This window comes from Cygnus atratus, chromosome 14, assembly GCF_013377495.2.
Source record: "Cygnus atratus isolate AKBS03 ecotype Queensland, Australia chromosome 14, CAtr_DNAZoo_HiC_assembly, whole genome shotgun sequence".
NCBI lineage: Eukaryota > Metazoa > Chordata > Aves > Anseriformes > Anatidae > Cygnus > Cygnus atratus.
Genome location: NC_066375.1, coordinates 11450758 through 11464671, shown reverse-complemented (window position 1 = coordinate 11464671; position 13914 = coordinate 11450758). Strand labels below are relative to the sequence as shown.

The following is a 13914-nucleotide window of genomic DNA, read 5'->3' as shown; positions in this document are numbered from 1 at the left end:
AGGGACTTCAGGAAACCAGGATGGCTGAGCAAGGACCTGCTGGTCAAAATGAGTGTAAGAAGGAAATGCACAGGCAGTGGAAGCAAAGAGATGTGGCCTGGGAAGAGTAAAGGGATGCTGTCCAGATGTGTAGGGATGGGATCGGGAAAGCCAAGGCACAGATGGGATTAAACTTGTCAAGGAATGCAAAGAATAACAAGAAGGGATTTTATAAGTATGTTGCTCAGAAAAGAAAGGCCAAGAAGAGTGTACCCCTTCTGATAAACAAGAAGGGAGAACTGGTAACGACAGACATGGAGAAGGCTGAGGGACTTCTGTAAGGCCTTTGACATGGTCTCACACAACATCCTAATCTCTAAATTGAAGAGATATAGATTTGAAGGGTGGACCATTCGTTGGATAAGGAATTGCCTTGAAGGCCACACCCAGAGAGTTGTGGTCAACGGGCCTATGTCCAGGTGGAGGCCAGTGAGAAGTGGTGCCTCTCAGGGGTCCATCTTGGGACCGGTACTCTTTAATATCTTTGTCAATGACACAGACAGTGGGATCGAGTGCACTCTCAGCAAGTTTGCAGATGACACCAAGCTGAGTGGTGCAGTTGATACAATAGAAGGAGGGGATGCCATTCAAAGGGACCTAGAATCATAGAAACATAGAATATCTCCAGATGGAAACATAGAATCATAGAATATCCCAAGTTGTCCCTGACCTGGACAAGCTTAAGAAGTGGGCCCAAGTGAACCTAATGAGGTTCCACAAGTCCAAGTGCAAGGTGCTGCACCTGGGTCAGGGCAATCCCAGACATGAGGACAGACTGGGAGAAGAATTCATGGAGAGCAGCCTTGCAGAGAAGGACCTAGGGGTTCTGGTGAGTAAAAAGCTCGACATGAGCCAGCAGTGCACACTTGCAGCCCAGAAGGCCAACTGCACCCTGAGCTGCATCAACAGAGGAGCGGCCAGCAGGTGGAGGGAGGTGATGGTCCCCATCTCCTCTCCTCTTGTGAGGCCCCACCTGCAGCGCTGCATCCAGGTCCCCGGCACAAGGAAGATGAGGACCTGTTAGAGCAGGTCCAGAGGAGGCCACAAAGATGATCAGAGGGCTGGAGCACCTCTCCTATGAAGAAAGGCTAAGGGAGCTGAGGATGTTCATCCTGGAGAAAAGAAGGCTCCGGGGACACCTCATTGTGACTTTCAGTTCTTTAAGGGGGCTTATAAAATAGATGGAAAGCGACTTTTTACTTGGGCAGATAGAAGTAGGACAAGGCAGATTTTAAACTAAAAGAGGGGAGATTTAGATTAGATGTTAGGAGGAAATTCTTTTCTTAGAGGTTGGAGAGGCACTGGAACAGGTTGTCCAGAGAAGTTGTGGATGCCCCAACCCTGGAATTGTTCAAGAACATGTTCGACAAGGACCTGGGCTACCTGGTCTAATGTGTGGCATGCCTGCCCATGGCAGGGGGGTTGGAACTACATGACCTTTGAGGTCCCTTCCAATCCAAGCCATTCTGTGATTCTATAACTCTCTGAGCAGAGAAGGAAAGGGCTAACACTCCTCTCCTGGCTCTGTGGCACAGTCTGACCACTGTGTAAGTTAGAGGGGTGGAAAATTTCCCAACGGCAGGGCAAAAAGGGCTTTGAATTATGAAAGAGCTGATAGGAAGGGAAACCCTACAATGAGTCTCCTCCCAGCAAGTTGACATGATGCTTTCTAAACTCTCAGTAAATCTTTTGCAACATAAGAAAACATCCAAGAGGGAGACCAGCCCTATCCACAAAGCCTCACCATCCCTCATCCCAAACAGGAGTCCAGCAGTGAGCTGTGCAGAGCAGGGACTAAGCAGCCTTTCACAAAGCCTGTCCTACACTGCTGCACCCACAGCCACACGTGTGCCAGGAGCAAAGGAGAGAAGAAGACCTCTCTCTCCAGCAGCAGAGCTCCCCAGCTATGGCTTGGGGAGCCACCTCTAGCCCCAGCAGCGCCTTGATGGCACAACCCCAGGGCTCAGCACCAGCACTTGCAGCTGTGCAGCTGGCACCCAGCACAGGCAGCTGCAATCCTGCAGCCACCCAGGGCTGCCTTGGCACCAGCCACAAAAGGGAAACCATGGCCACTCTCCTGGCAGGAAAGTTTTAGGTCACAGTTTCCTACTAGAACCATCATATGTGCCTATCTGCCATTCTGAAGCCAGAAACCACTTAATGTCTCTGATTTAGCAGTCACCAGGCCATTTCCTGGATGTTTTAACATCCAAATCTGAGGTTTGCTGCTCTCATCAGATCATTGGCCAGTTTCAAAGCTCACCGTGGAGTTCTCTCCTTTGGAGAGATGGAGAACCATCTGGAACCTTATTCCTGCAATGGCCATAGTGCATGGCTACCAGTGTGATTACAGAGACAGCATGCACTTTGTTGGCAAATTCAGCTGTTTTCTCTACAGGTGTGTCAACACCACGGGCAAGATTTCCTCTACTTTCTTGCACCTGTGTTGTCCTGATGTGACTGCTCTGGTCTCTGTGCTTTTGCTCTGATGACATTGAGAAGAAGGCACTTTAGCCCACAGTGCCTTCTTGGGAAGGAAGGAGAGGCCAGATATCTTCTGCAACCTGAGGCAGGAGGACTCTGGATAAACTATCTCAGCACAGGTGGTGAGCACCTTTTCTCTCACCAGGAAGTCTGCAGAAGTCAACCAGCACACACAGCCCTGCCTGTCCGGGTTTGGACCACCTCCCAGTAACATTTACTGACACGTAGCATCCCAGAGGGCTGCAAAATGAGCCTTGATGGCAACTTTCAGAGTCATTTCAACACACAAGACAACCTAAATTGCTCAGACCCACACAGCAGCTACAGATTTGCAGAATTTCACAAGCATCAAACAGACCAGCTGCTCAGCCCCCATTACCCAAGCATCCTCCATCACAACACACACCACAAAGTTGCTCAGCCCTCCAACAGCTTGGGAAATCACTCCACACCATCATGCAGGATCAAGTGCCCTCGGGGATCAGTGCTCGCTGCCAGCACTCCCAGCTAGTTCTGAGAATGAGAAAAACAGTCTAGATGCCAAGAGCCTGCATGTCACCACGCGATGGACTGACAGAGATCATCTCTTGACACGTCACAGCTCCCCCACACAGACAGAGCGTGCCGCTGCAGATCAGAGACAGGTCTGGGGACCACAAGTTTATGTCTTTGCAAATGTAGCACCTTTGCTGTGCACTGAGCTTGGCTGGGAAAGCTAGATGGCCACCCATGGAGAGTCGACAAACTGCTGGCTGGCAGCAGGCAGGTCCCTTGCAGACCTGTTCTGGGAACAAGCCAGGGCTCCTCCACTCCTAGCCACCCACTCAGATCCTCCCAGCTGCGTGAAGTACCACCACAGGATCTGTCCTATTTTGAGCAGGGTCTGCTATCCCCAAGGAGGAGCGGTCAGCTGCAGACACAGCCCTGCACCCAGGGGGATGGATCACAGACTACTCTGAGATCCATCAGTGGCAGGCACTGGAGCAAGGACAGGCTTTCATTGCTATTTCTGCTGATTTCCAGCACTGATACACTGATACATAATCCAGTACATGACCAGTTTCCGCCTGCTCCCTAGCAGAGCATGCAAAGCAGCATCCTGCCTGCTAGTCAGGCAGGGAATCACAGCATGAGGATGCTAAGAAGCTTTCCTACTGTCAGTGGCACAGATGGGAAGTGAACCCAAATCTCCATGCACGGCTCCCTTGCCTGCACCCATTCCCTTCAGAGCACAAAGACACACAAACACAACTCCATGCCATGTGTGCAAAGGCACAGCCACCCACACACAGGGCTGGGACAAACCCACACAACAGCAGCTGGCTTTCTGTGCTGCAGCCTCCAGGTAGACTGACCATCAGGTAGAAACAAGGCAGATGCTCTACAGAGCTCTTTCTCTGGAGCATGGCCCAGGTGAGGGAGATCAGGCTCCACAAAATAATTACTGTTCATTAAAAGGAGAAACATGTCACTGCCTTACTGCACCGCACAGCCCTCCTGGGGCTGCAATCACAGCACTGCTTGACACCCATGTTGTGCCTCTCCCCTGGCACCCCACCACTTCTGGCAGTGCTGTATCTGGGGAAATCCAGAATCAGTGGCTGCACCCCAGCTATCCCATACACGCAGACACAACCCCTGGGAGCCTGCATAATACTTCTTCCCTTTGGCCTCAGCAGCACCATGCAGCAAGGCAAAAAAAGAACATTCTTCGGGTGACCCTGTGCCTGTTGCTTCCCATCACCCTAGTTCTTGTAGGTAGAGAAGAATACATCCCTGTTTTCTACCCAGATTAAGCTGTATCTCCTCGTACGTCCAATTCAGTGCCCCAAAACCTCAGGGCCTTTCCCAGCTTCTTACCTGCAACTCATCATCCCAAACCTACCAGGCCACCTCACCCCCCTCTAGGTTTCCCCTTGGGCTATGAGCCCATCTGGACTCTAGGGCATGGTCAGGCCTCGGGCTCCTACTACATTTGCCAAGACCTGCAGTTGCTGTTGTGCCTGAACATCCAAGAAAGGACAGCTTAGAGAATCAGCCTACAGACCCAGCCTCTCCTGTTCACCATACCAGGGAAGACCAGCTTAAATCACCAACCTTGGAAGAAAAAGTACCCAAAGAGCGATCCCGCCTTATAGCAGACCTCCACTCCAGCTGCATCCCCACTTTCTGACATCAAGGCATCTTTCTGGGAGTGCTCAACATCAGGGCAGCACTGGGATGGTGGGACGCACATTTGATGTCTGCCCCATTTGCTTGGGGCCAGCAGTGCTGCTGGAGAAGCAGGGTTGGGTGTGCAGACACTGAAACAGGCACTAGCTCCTCCTGCCATGTACATGGAGCATGCCAAGCCAAGCCAGGAGCTGCAGGAAGGTCCAGAACAGGAATCCCTGTCAAGCAATTGTCAGCTTGGCTCAAGGCAAAAAACAGCCTAGGGGAGACTCAGCCACTCCTCCACACCAAGGCACGCAGAAGGGCAGCCAAGGAAGACTGGTGGGGAGGAGATAGGAAGGAGGGAGCACCCAGGGCAGTGAGCCCAGGCAATGGCTGGAGGCACCTCTTCCCATCACTGAGGTTACTACCACCCCACAGACCACGGCGAAGACCCAAGCCCCAAGGAAGACATCCTCACAGCCCACTCATACTCCTTGTCAAGTCCCCAAGGCAAACAGACGTGTTGCTGATTGTCACACCCAGTGCACTGCATGTTGGGAAAGGCCACTTTACATTTGGTAGAGGCTTACAGTACAGGCCATGCCCGATCCTGACCTCACCTTGGCTTGACCCAAGGCCACCAAACAGCGTCAGCGGATGGCACAGCAGCAGGGAGCCCGGGTCCGACTGGGCCAGGCTCCTTTGAGTGCAGCAGCCAGGGCTGGTGCATCACTGCCAGCTCTGAGACAGCCCAGAAAGCACAGCTGATTCCAGTCCCCACCCTCCCACCAGCAGATCCCACCAGCTCATTTCCAGTACCTGAGACCATTTGGGTTCCCAGAGCCCTCATCTTCATCAAGAGGTCAAAGAATGGTCTCCTCCCAGCCAGGAAGGGTGAGATGGGATGAAAAGGGTGGGAGCTGGGGGCTCTGTCATGAGCATGACACATCCCCACCCATCGAACATGTATGTCCCACCCCAGAGGGATGCTGAGCCTGGACACCACAGCAGCCAGCCTGCCACCAACCATTCCTGCGAAATCGGGACACACCAGACAACACAGCTGCCCTCCACAGGGCAGCAAACAATAAGAGTTGGGAATATAGAAAAGTCTGGCACTGTCCTGCTGTGGCCAACAGGGCTTGGGGCAGGTGGGGGGAACAGTAAGAATCATTGATGCCACACAGCCCAGGCAAAAGATTTTAAAGGACTGTCCTGGCCAGGGACAAATTGTGAGCTGAAGTACCTTGTCCCTGGGTTACAACAGAGCGGGACTGGATCTGAGCAGCTCTCTAGTCCCTATTCCTGCCCGCAAGGAGGTCCCCCATACCAGGGTAATTACTGATGGTTGCCCACTCAACCTACTGTCAAAATGCTCTGCTGATAGCTCTCACACAGCTCCAGACCAGGCTACCATTGACAAAGGGACAGATACCTCTTGTTTGCAGTTCCCACAGCCTTGTCAAGGCTGTTGCCATCTTCTAGCCTCTTTTTTGCACACAGCTTCTTCTCATCAGCCCACCCAGCTCCATCCTCAAGGTGCCACACCAGCTGGGGCCACTGGTGGCTGAGCCCATACCAACACCGTGAGGCCGAGATGACTTTCAACCCTTGATTCATCCTGAGCAGCATTTCTAGGAGGTCATGCTTTGGTCATGGTTGGGACTGCAGAGATACCTTAAGGGAGCAATTGCTTGCCTTTACTACCTCAAGGCAGTAAAGGCAAGAAAACCAGAAAGGATTCCCTGAAACAGGAAATCAGCCAGTAATACCAAGACATGGCTGCAATCTCAGCTAGAGCTGGTTAATCCCAACACACAGAGAGGCAAGAAACCCCTGCTCAGCTGATCACCAGTGGCATGGGTCTCCAAGGTGGCATCTCCTCTCTCTCACCAGCCCACTGAGTATCTTTTCCTGTTTCCTTTTTCTTCCCCTAATATGAACCCTCCCCACAACATTTTCAGTACTGTCTGCTGCGACTTTCATACAAAATTTCTCTTCAAATCGTCTGAGCACAGAGGTGAACCCCCCCTACCTGATCACATCCCATGTTTGCCTGTCTGTAGTTGCACACATTATTTTGATTCAAGTTGCAAATCATCTGCTCCCCTCTAGTACCCCATGTTCTGGTGAGCCTCACATTTTGCCTCCTCCACATTGGTCACCCTCTTATCCAGGACAGAGCTGGACCACAGGAATTAAGTGAAAGTAGTTTTTACTGACCCTTCTGGCCAAGCTTTGCAGCACACAGCCCAGCATCTGAGGCCACAGCAGCCAAGCACTGGAAGCACGGTCATTCAGCAGAAGAGCAGCACAGTGATTCATCTTCCTTTTGATCTTTACCCCAGCTTTGCCAGCTCCACACACTGTCCCCAAAATTTCAGGCAATTGGCAGACCTCTCCACATCCTCCCAGACCTGAGAAGAAAGCACCAAGAGGTGCTTGCACCCGTTGTGGGGGGCGGGGGGCGAGTGCTGCATATCCAATTCAGTAAGCAAGCAGATGCCTGGCTACCAAAGTTGCTAGGGAGATGAGCTTATTCTGGAGCCTCCCCTGGCTGCACACAATCTCCGAGCTTCCACTGAGGACCTGAGTCCTCCACCATCTGCACTGGACAGAGCATGGCACAGCATAGAGAATGGCTCCCCAGGGATCCTTCTCCTTTAAACAGTACCACTGGGACATGAAAATGCTCCAGCAGTTTTGAAGGATGCGTGCTCACATCTTGGCAGCCTGCTCTGGTCAGCAGTGAGAGCATGGGGAGAGGCGGAATTACTGACATCTCTCATGGCCCTTTGCTACAGCCAGCCCAGCTCCCCACCAGCATGACCAGCACCAAGCAAGCTGCTGTATCCAGCACAGGCCCCAGCAGAGTGACAGGAGCTGCTAGCCAGCCACGGTGCATCCTGGTTCAGTGGACACACTTTATCCCTTCTTGTCACTTTATCACTCAGGTTTCTCCACAGAGAGAATTCCTCAGGCAATCAGAGTAACCCAGAGGCTCACAGACTTGCAAGCCCTTTGGAAACCTGCTGCCCACCACTGAACAACTTCCTGCAGCTCCTCTGGGCCAACCACACCTCTCACCTGTGCCCTTCTCACTGCATCTGCACTCTTGCCTGTCAAAGGCAGGCACAGATCTCTGGGGAATCCTGCACACTTGTTCCAGGACAGCTGAGCTCTCCTCTACGCTCAACAGTGCCACACAATGACTCAAGATGGGAGACAGAGACAAGGTGCACTCCAGCACCAACATTCAATGTCCCAAAACCAGCAAAGCAGCAGCCATTCTCCATAGGACCCAGGCCATGCTGCTCAGGGAACCGGCAACCCTGTCTGATTCGGCTGGGAGAGGCTCCCTCACCCCAGCAGTGTGGTACCAAAATTTAGGGTGTGCTGCCTGTGCTGCAAAGCCCATATACCTTGAGGGACTTTATAGCAGATTTTGAGGTGTGCCAAATGCTTTAAGGCCCCAGACCCTGGTGATCATGGTGCATTTTGCCTTTTCCAGCCCAAACCAAGTGGGGAGCTCAGCTGCAGTAGAACATGGCTCCCTTTCTGCCTAGTGATGGAGTTTATTGCCTCTGTGCTCCCAAGCATGCACCAGTTTCTGATCCAGATCCAAACCCAAGACAAGGTGTTGCCTGTGATTTAGAAAGGCCGTTATGCTTCAGGGCCCATATCTAAGGGTTATTAGCTAGCAGAGCACAAAGACAGCCACTGGGCAGCAGCTGGTGTCCAGGGGCTATGTATGGGGAGACCCTCAATACAGAAACCAGAACTCCTGGGATCATTCAAGAGCCTTTTTAGTCTCCTGTTACTTATAGAGATCCTCGGGGAGATGCTTCATTTAAAGTGTTTCTGAAAGGGGGACCGAGAAATCAGCCAGGTTTTGCTGTATGCACAGCATGTGTCCAGGTGGGTGTATCCTCGGGTCTTTCAGGTACAGCTGAACCTGCAGCACCAGCTGAGCAAAGCTTCAGTTGCCAGTTTCCCTCATGGCTGATTCAGCTGGGAGACAAGGAGATGAACTGGCCATGGGGGCACAGCTATCCCAGGCCCATGCCCAGGCAAAACCCCTTGTGCCAGCAAACCAGGAGCAGAGAGCAAACAGAAGGGTGCCACCCTTGGAAGGGGTAAAAGCTTTTCGCAGCTAAGTGACCACTCCCCATCTGCAGAAGCTCAAGGAAAGAAGGAAACAAGTTTTCACTCCTCTGTGAGCCTAAGAAAGTGTGACTTTTCTGAAGGTGGTGAGAAAAAATTTCAGACAACTCTAATTAGCAAGGTGGCACAGGAGAAAATCCAACTTTTTTGCTCCCCGCCTGGGATAAAGGGAGAGCCCTGGCTGGAGCCCACATCCTTCCCCTGCACCTGCCCCGTCTGGAGCAACTGAGATGATTTGCAGGATAGAAGAGAGGGATGTTTTTGCATGAGCTTCGCGTCCAAAGTTGCCGGTGCTATTTCAGGCAGCAACACCTACACTATAATCCAGAGGGCTGTATTTTCCTGCGGGCACTTCAAAATCAGTCCTCCCTACTCTCCTCAAAGGCCAGCTAAAACCACCCTGGCTCTCAGAATCAACAGATAAAGCTGCCAGCAATGTGTGGTCCCCAAACCCAATGACACAGCCACAGCATGTTCCTGATTCCCATTGAGTTCAAGGTACCTTCTGACCAGGAAAAAAAAAGAAAGGGGGGGGGGAGGGTTGATCAGGGACCTCATCTTATACAAAGTACCTGCTGCAACAACAGGTCCTGTGCCTGCAAATCCTCCCAGGGATCTGCCACCACCAGATTACCCGTTCAGACTAAGCTAACTAATCCTACAGGCTAGTCGTGTACTTTGTCCTGGAAATCTGCAGCATTTTCAGTGAAGTGCTCCAGGAGATGTACAAGATCTAATTAAATCTACTTTGCAATTTCCTGCATATGGAGGCAGGAAGATATTTGTTCCTCTGTGGAAGCAGAAATCAGTGCCCAAAGAGGTTAAATCTCAACCATTCAAGAGCCCCTCCTGTATCCAAAATACCTACCAGTACATCTTTTTCACAAGAAACATCAGTTCATGTAGAGTGGAAAGCAAATTATGACACAAGAGAGCCTTGAGGGCGAGGAGGATCAGGACCACAACGCCCTTTCTGGACTCAAATCAGGAGTGGTCCAAGCAGGGATATCATGCCACACAGACACACCACTTGTGAAAGCCAGCGCTGGGTTTTGCACCTATTCCTTCCTCCTGATCTGTGCATTTAGGCACAGAGGAAATAAGAGACCATCCAAAATTAAGGAACTGAAGGATGTAAAGAAAAGAGACAGGAGGAGAAGCAGTAACAGGAAACATTATATAACAGCATGAAAAAAACAATACTGCCAGTGCAGAAGAGGTTTTAAGATGGCCAAGTGAGTGGTGAGACCCATACAATCCTGGGACCACAGACCAGCAGTACTTTGCAGGTTGCTCCTTGTGTGCCAGGGGAACACAAACACTCACTCATTTCACCCATGGCTGTGCAGCAGAGATGCAAAGGCTGCAAACCTCTGGATTTTGCAAGTAGGAAAGTTCCAGCCTCCAGAGTCTGCCCAGCAGTGAGACTGTCCAAAACGCGAATCCCCCTTTCTGGACCTCAGCATGGGGGAGACAGACACGAAGCAGTCCAGCTGAGACCCGCAACAGATCCCCAAAGTTCACTGGCTTCCTGAAACTCTGCACGTACCAGCTGCACAGACTGATTTTCCCATTTTGCCTCCCATACCCCATGCTGTCCTTCCCTCTCCTTCAGCCTTCCCAACACTGCCCAGCAAGGGTCTGGACCCCTGAAGACCCTCACCATCTACCTTCTCTTCTCCAAGCAAGAAGAGCAGGCAACAGTAGAGATTGTCCCTTGGAGAGAGACATAGGTGCTCCAATCGCAGGCCTGGTGCTGCAACGCATCCTGGACCTCAGCAAGCAGTGAGAGCAGAGGACACAGCATCTTAGCCTGTGGGAAGGGTATGAATCACTAGAAAACACCCAGGCACAGAGCCAGAGCAGGGAGAAGACGGTCCTGCAAGGCCTCCATCTTTTGGAAGTGGAGGGATAGCGATCAGAGCCATGAGGTCCCTCTCTGCTCGTTCAGCGGTGGCCCCAGCATCTCTCCCCCTTGCTCTATAATATCATATGCAGGCTGGCTGCAGCCTGGCTGTCCCTCAGAGATCACTTTGTGTCTGGACACTTCACCTTCTGTTAATTTTAGAGTTGTCCACTGCCCCCATCTGCAGCAAGAATGAGAAATAGACTGGTGTCTCTTCAGATTTCTTCTCCCAGCTGAAACCAAGGAGCAAGAAAGCAGACCATGGCCTGGTTTCCCAGTCCATGCACCTTCCCAGCGGCTCAGATGCCACAAATCAGAAGATCCTGCCAGGAATGTCACCTTCAGGACCAACCTCCTGGTGCCCCAGCCGAAACAAGAGCATGAAGTGCTTGGGGAACTACAAGTGCAGCATGCTGAGGCTCCCATTTAAACTTCATCACTTGACAAAACCACAGTTATGACAGTTCCCAACCACCAGCTTTTTTTTCTTTTGCATCTGCTGTATAGCTCTGCTGAGATGATGTTCTCGACAACCTGCAGAGTCCCTTAGCCAGGGAGCCTATTCAGACTATCAAAAACACAAAAACAAAAGCATCAGCTCCAAGAAGGTGTCACAGCAGAATGACATCCTTTAACTTGTTGTTACATCAGCCTACATGATAACAATTTGGGCCTGATCCAGAAAGCAACGGAGCAGCCTCCATTCCTCTTAAAGCCATACCCTGCTGCTCACAGATACACAAGTTTGCAATCCTTCCTGCTTTAAAAAAAAAAAAAAAAAGCCATGTACCTTTTGTCGTGCTTTCACCTGACTGTGAGACCGCAAACCTGAGAAGTTCCCCGTTTATCTTTCTTTTAACTTCACAATAGCTATTTCACTAAATCCTCTATGTCCATGATGGCCCACATACAGATGTACATGAAATTAGTGCCTTCCAAATTAGTTTTCTCATACGCCGTCCTAGCCCATTTTCCTCAACAACATATTATGATGTGCAAGGTTCCACCTTTCTCCCAGGAAATGCAATCTTCTAAATTTATCTTTTGGATGGCTAAAAATAGAGACAGGTCTGGCCTTCAAAATCTGGGGTCAGCAGCCCAGAATGGCAAAGTATTTGCTCCAGAAACACCTTTCTGATAACAACAAAGCCCACATATGTTCATTACGGAGCCAAGAATTACCGGTGTAGCACCTTGCCTCTAATGAGGCAAACGGCCAATTAACCCCATGGGCAAGTGCAGCATTCTGTCATTGAGTGGAGAACCAGAATTCCCTGGAGACAGGCCCTGTATATCCTTGCAAGCCACCAAACATGAGAGACTCAAATTTGTTTCTAATGGCACAGTACAGCTCTTGGAGCTCCATTTCACACTGGCCCCGTTGGGGTTTTATGACACAGGATCTGAGCGCTAAAGCTGGACTAAGGGCCAGCCTTGCATTTTTGTAAGCTCAGATCCTAACCCTGGGAAAATGCAGTCATTGTCTCCTCCTGGTCCCCCGCCCCCAGCCCATCGCAGGTATTCACCCTGCCGGAGGACAGCAGAGAAAATCGGGCACAACACGAGTAATGCTGTGGCAGGCATTCCCCTGCTGAAGTAATTTCATAACCGCATTTAGAAAGGCAATGAAGGACCAGTACACAGCACATACAAAGAACCGAGCAGGTACATTAAAGGCAGAAATCTAAATGCACCAAACAAAGAAAAAAAAAATAGTCCAGAAAATGAGAACATTATTTTGAAGGAGGCAAAACTTCCCGGCACTCACAGCACACCTGGGAAGCCAGCATCTGCTCCAGGCCCCTCGGCCAGCTCGGGGAAAGGCCCGTCTCTGCATTAGTAAACACGTCTGGGGAGAGGAATGCACCAGGCAGCACCAGTGCGCGCAGAGTTAACGGAGCCACCACCGCATGCCGGTAACGGCTCTCCCAGCCGGGGGCTGGCCGCGATTACCAAGGAAAACCGGGGGAAGCAGCACCCGACGGGGTGCCCGGGGGGACAGAAGGCGCCGAGAGAGAAGGCTTCGGCGGACCGAACCGCGCGGCCAAAGCCGCCGGTAAGGGCCGAGAGGAGCCGGGGCACGGGCCCTTCCTCCGCGCCTCGCACCGGGGCTCGGGGCTGCGCTGCCGGCGCGGCGCCCGGGGACCGGGGCAGCCGGGGCAGGCCGGGACCTCGAGCCGGGGCGGGGGGGGGAGCGGGGCCGCCGCAGCCCGCACCAGGACCCCAGGGCCGGGCCCGGGAGAGCGCCCCGGCCCGCTGCCAGGCAGAGCCCCGGTGCCGGCCGGCGCGGGGCGGGGGGGCGATGGCGGAGCAGCCCCCAGCCCGGGCGGGGCACGGTCCTGCCGGCGGCGGCTGCCCGGGCCGCCGGTACCCGCCGGGCACTCGCTGCGCCGGCGCCGCCCCGCTGCCGTCCCACGGCCGCCCGGGCCCGGCGCCCCCCGCCGCCCCCGCCGCCCCCGCCGCGGCCCGTACCGCAGTCCGCGCAGAGGATCCGCGCCACGTCCCGCTTGAGGTTCTTGCCGCTGGTGTCGAGCGGGGCGAAGGCGGTGCGGAAGACGAGCGGCTCCTCCGTGGGCTCCAGGAAGAAGATGTAGCGGTGGTTGCGCTTCACTTTGAAGCAGGGCGCCTTGGAGCCCACGCTGATGAGCTGCTCCCGCTGCAGCCCGCCGCTGTTGAGGGGCCACAGGTCGAGCACCTTGACCAGGACCCCCCCGGCGGGGCCAGCGGCGCCGCGGCTGTCATTGCCGCCGCCGGCGGGGGGGGGGGCCACGGACTGCACCTTGCCCTCCAGCACCACGGCCGCCGTGTACGCCTGGTCCTGCACCGACTTGAGGCTGGGCGAGTAGCAGGCGAGCGAGACGCCGAAGAGCAGCATGGAGAAGCCGGGCGCCGGGTCGCGCCTCATGCCGCCGGCTGCCGCTCGCTCCCGCCGGCCCTGCGGCGGCGGCGGCCGGGCTGCGGGGCTGCGGCGCGGCGGGCGGGCGGGCGCGGCGGGGCGGAGCGGCGCGGACCCGGACCCTCCTCCCGGCGCGGCGCCCCTAGGCGTGGAGCCGAGCCGCAGCCGCGCTGCCGCGGCCCCCGCCGTGCGCCCAGCCGCCGCCAGCCGGGCCCCGCGGCGAGCCGAAGCCCCCGTGCCTCCCGGGAAGGACGGGCGGGCGCGCCCCGTG

The 13914-nt window shown here is 53.7% G+C and overlaps 1 protein-coding gene across 1 annotated transcript in view; it reads right to left on the bottom strand.

Moving 5' to 3' along the window:
- NRG2 (neuregulin 2) overlaps nt 1–13652 on the bottom strand; it is a 174378-nt gene extending 160726 nt beyond the window's left edge. The window contains exon 1 of the mRNA XM_035559706.1: nt 13220–13652. Within this exon, the coding sequence (XP_035415599.1) occupies nt 13220–13652 (433 nt within the window). The remainder of the gene's footprint in view (nt 1–13219) is intronic.
- Between the last annotated feature and the right edge of the window lie 262 nt (nt 13653–13914).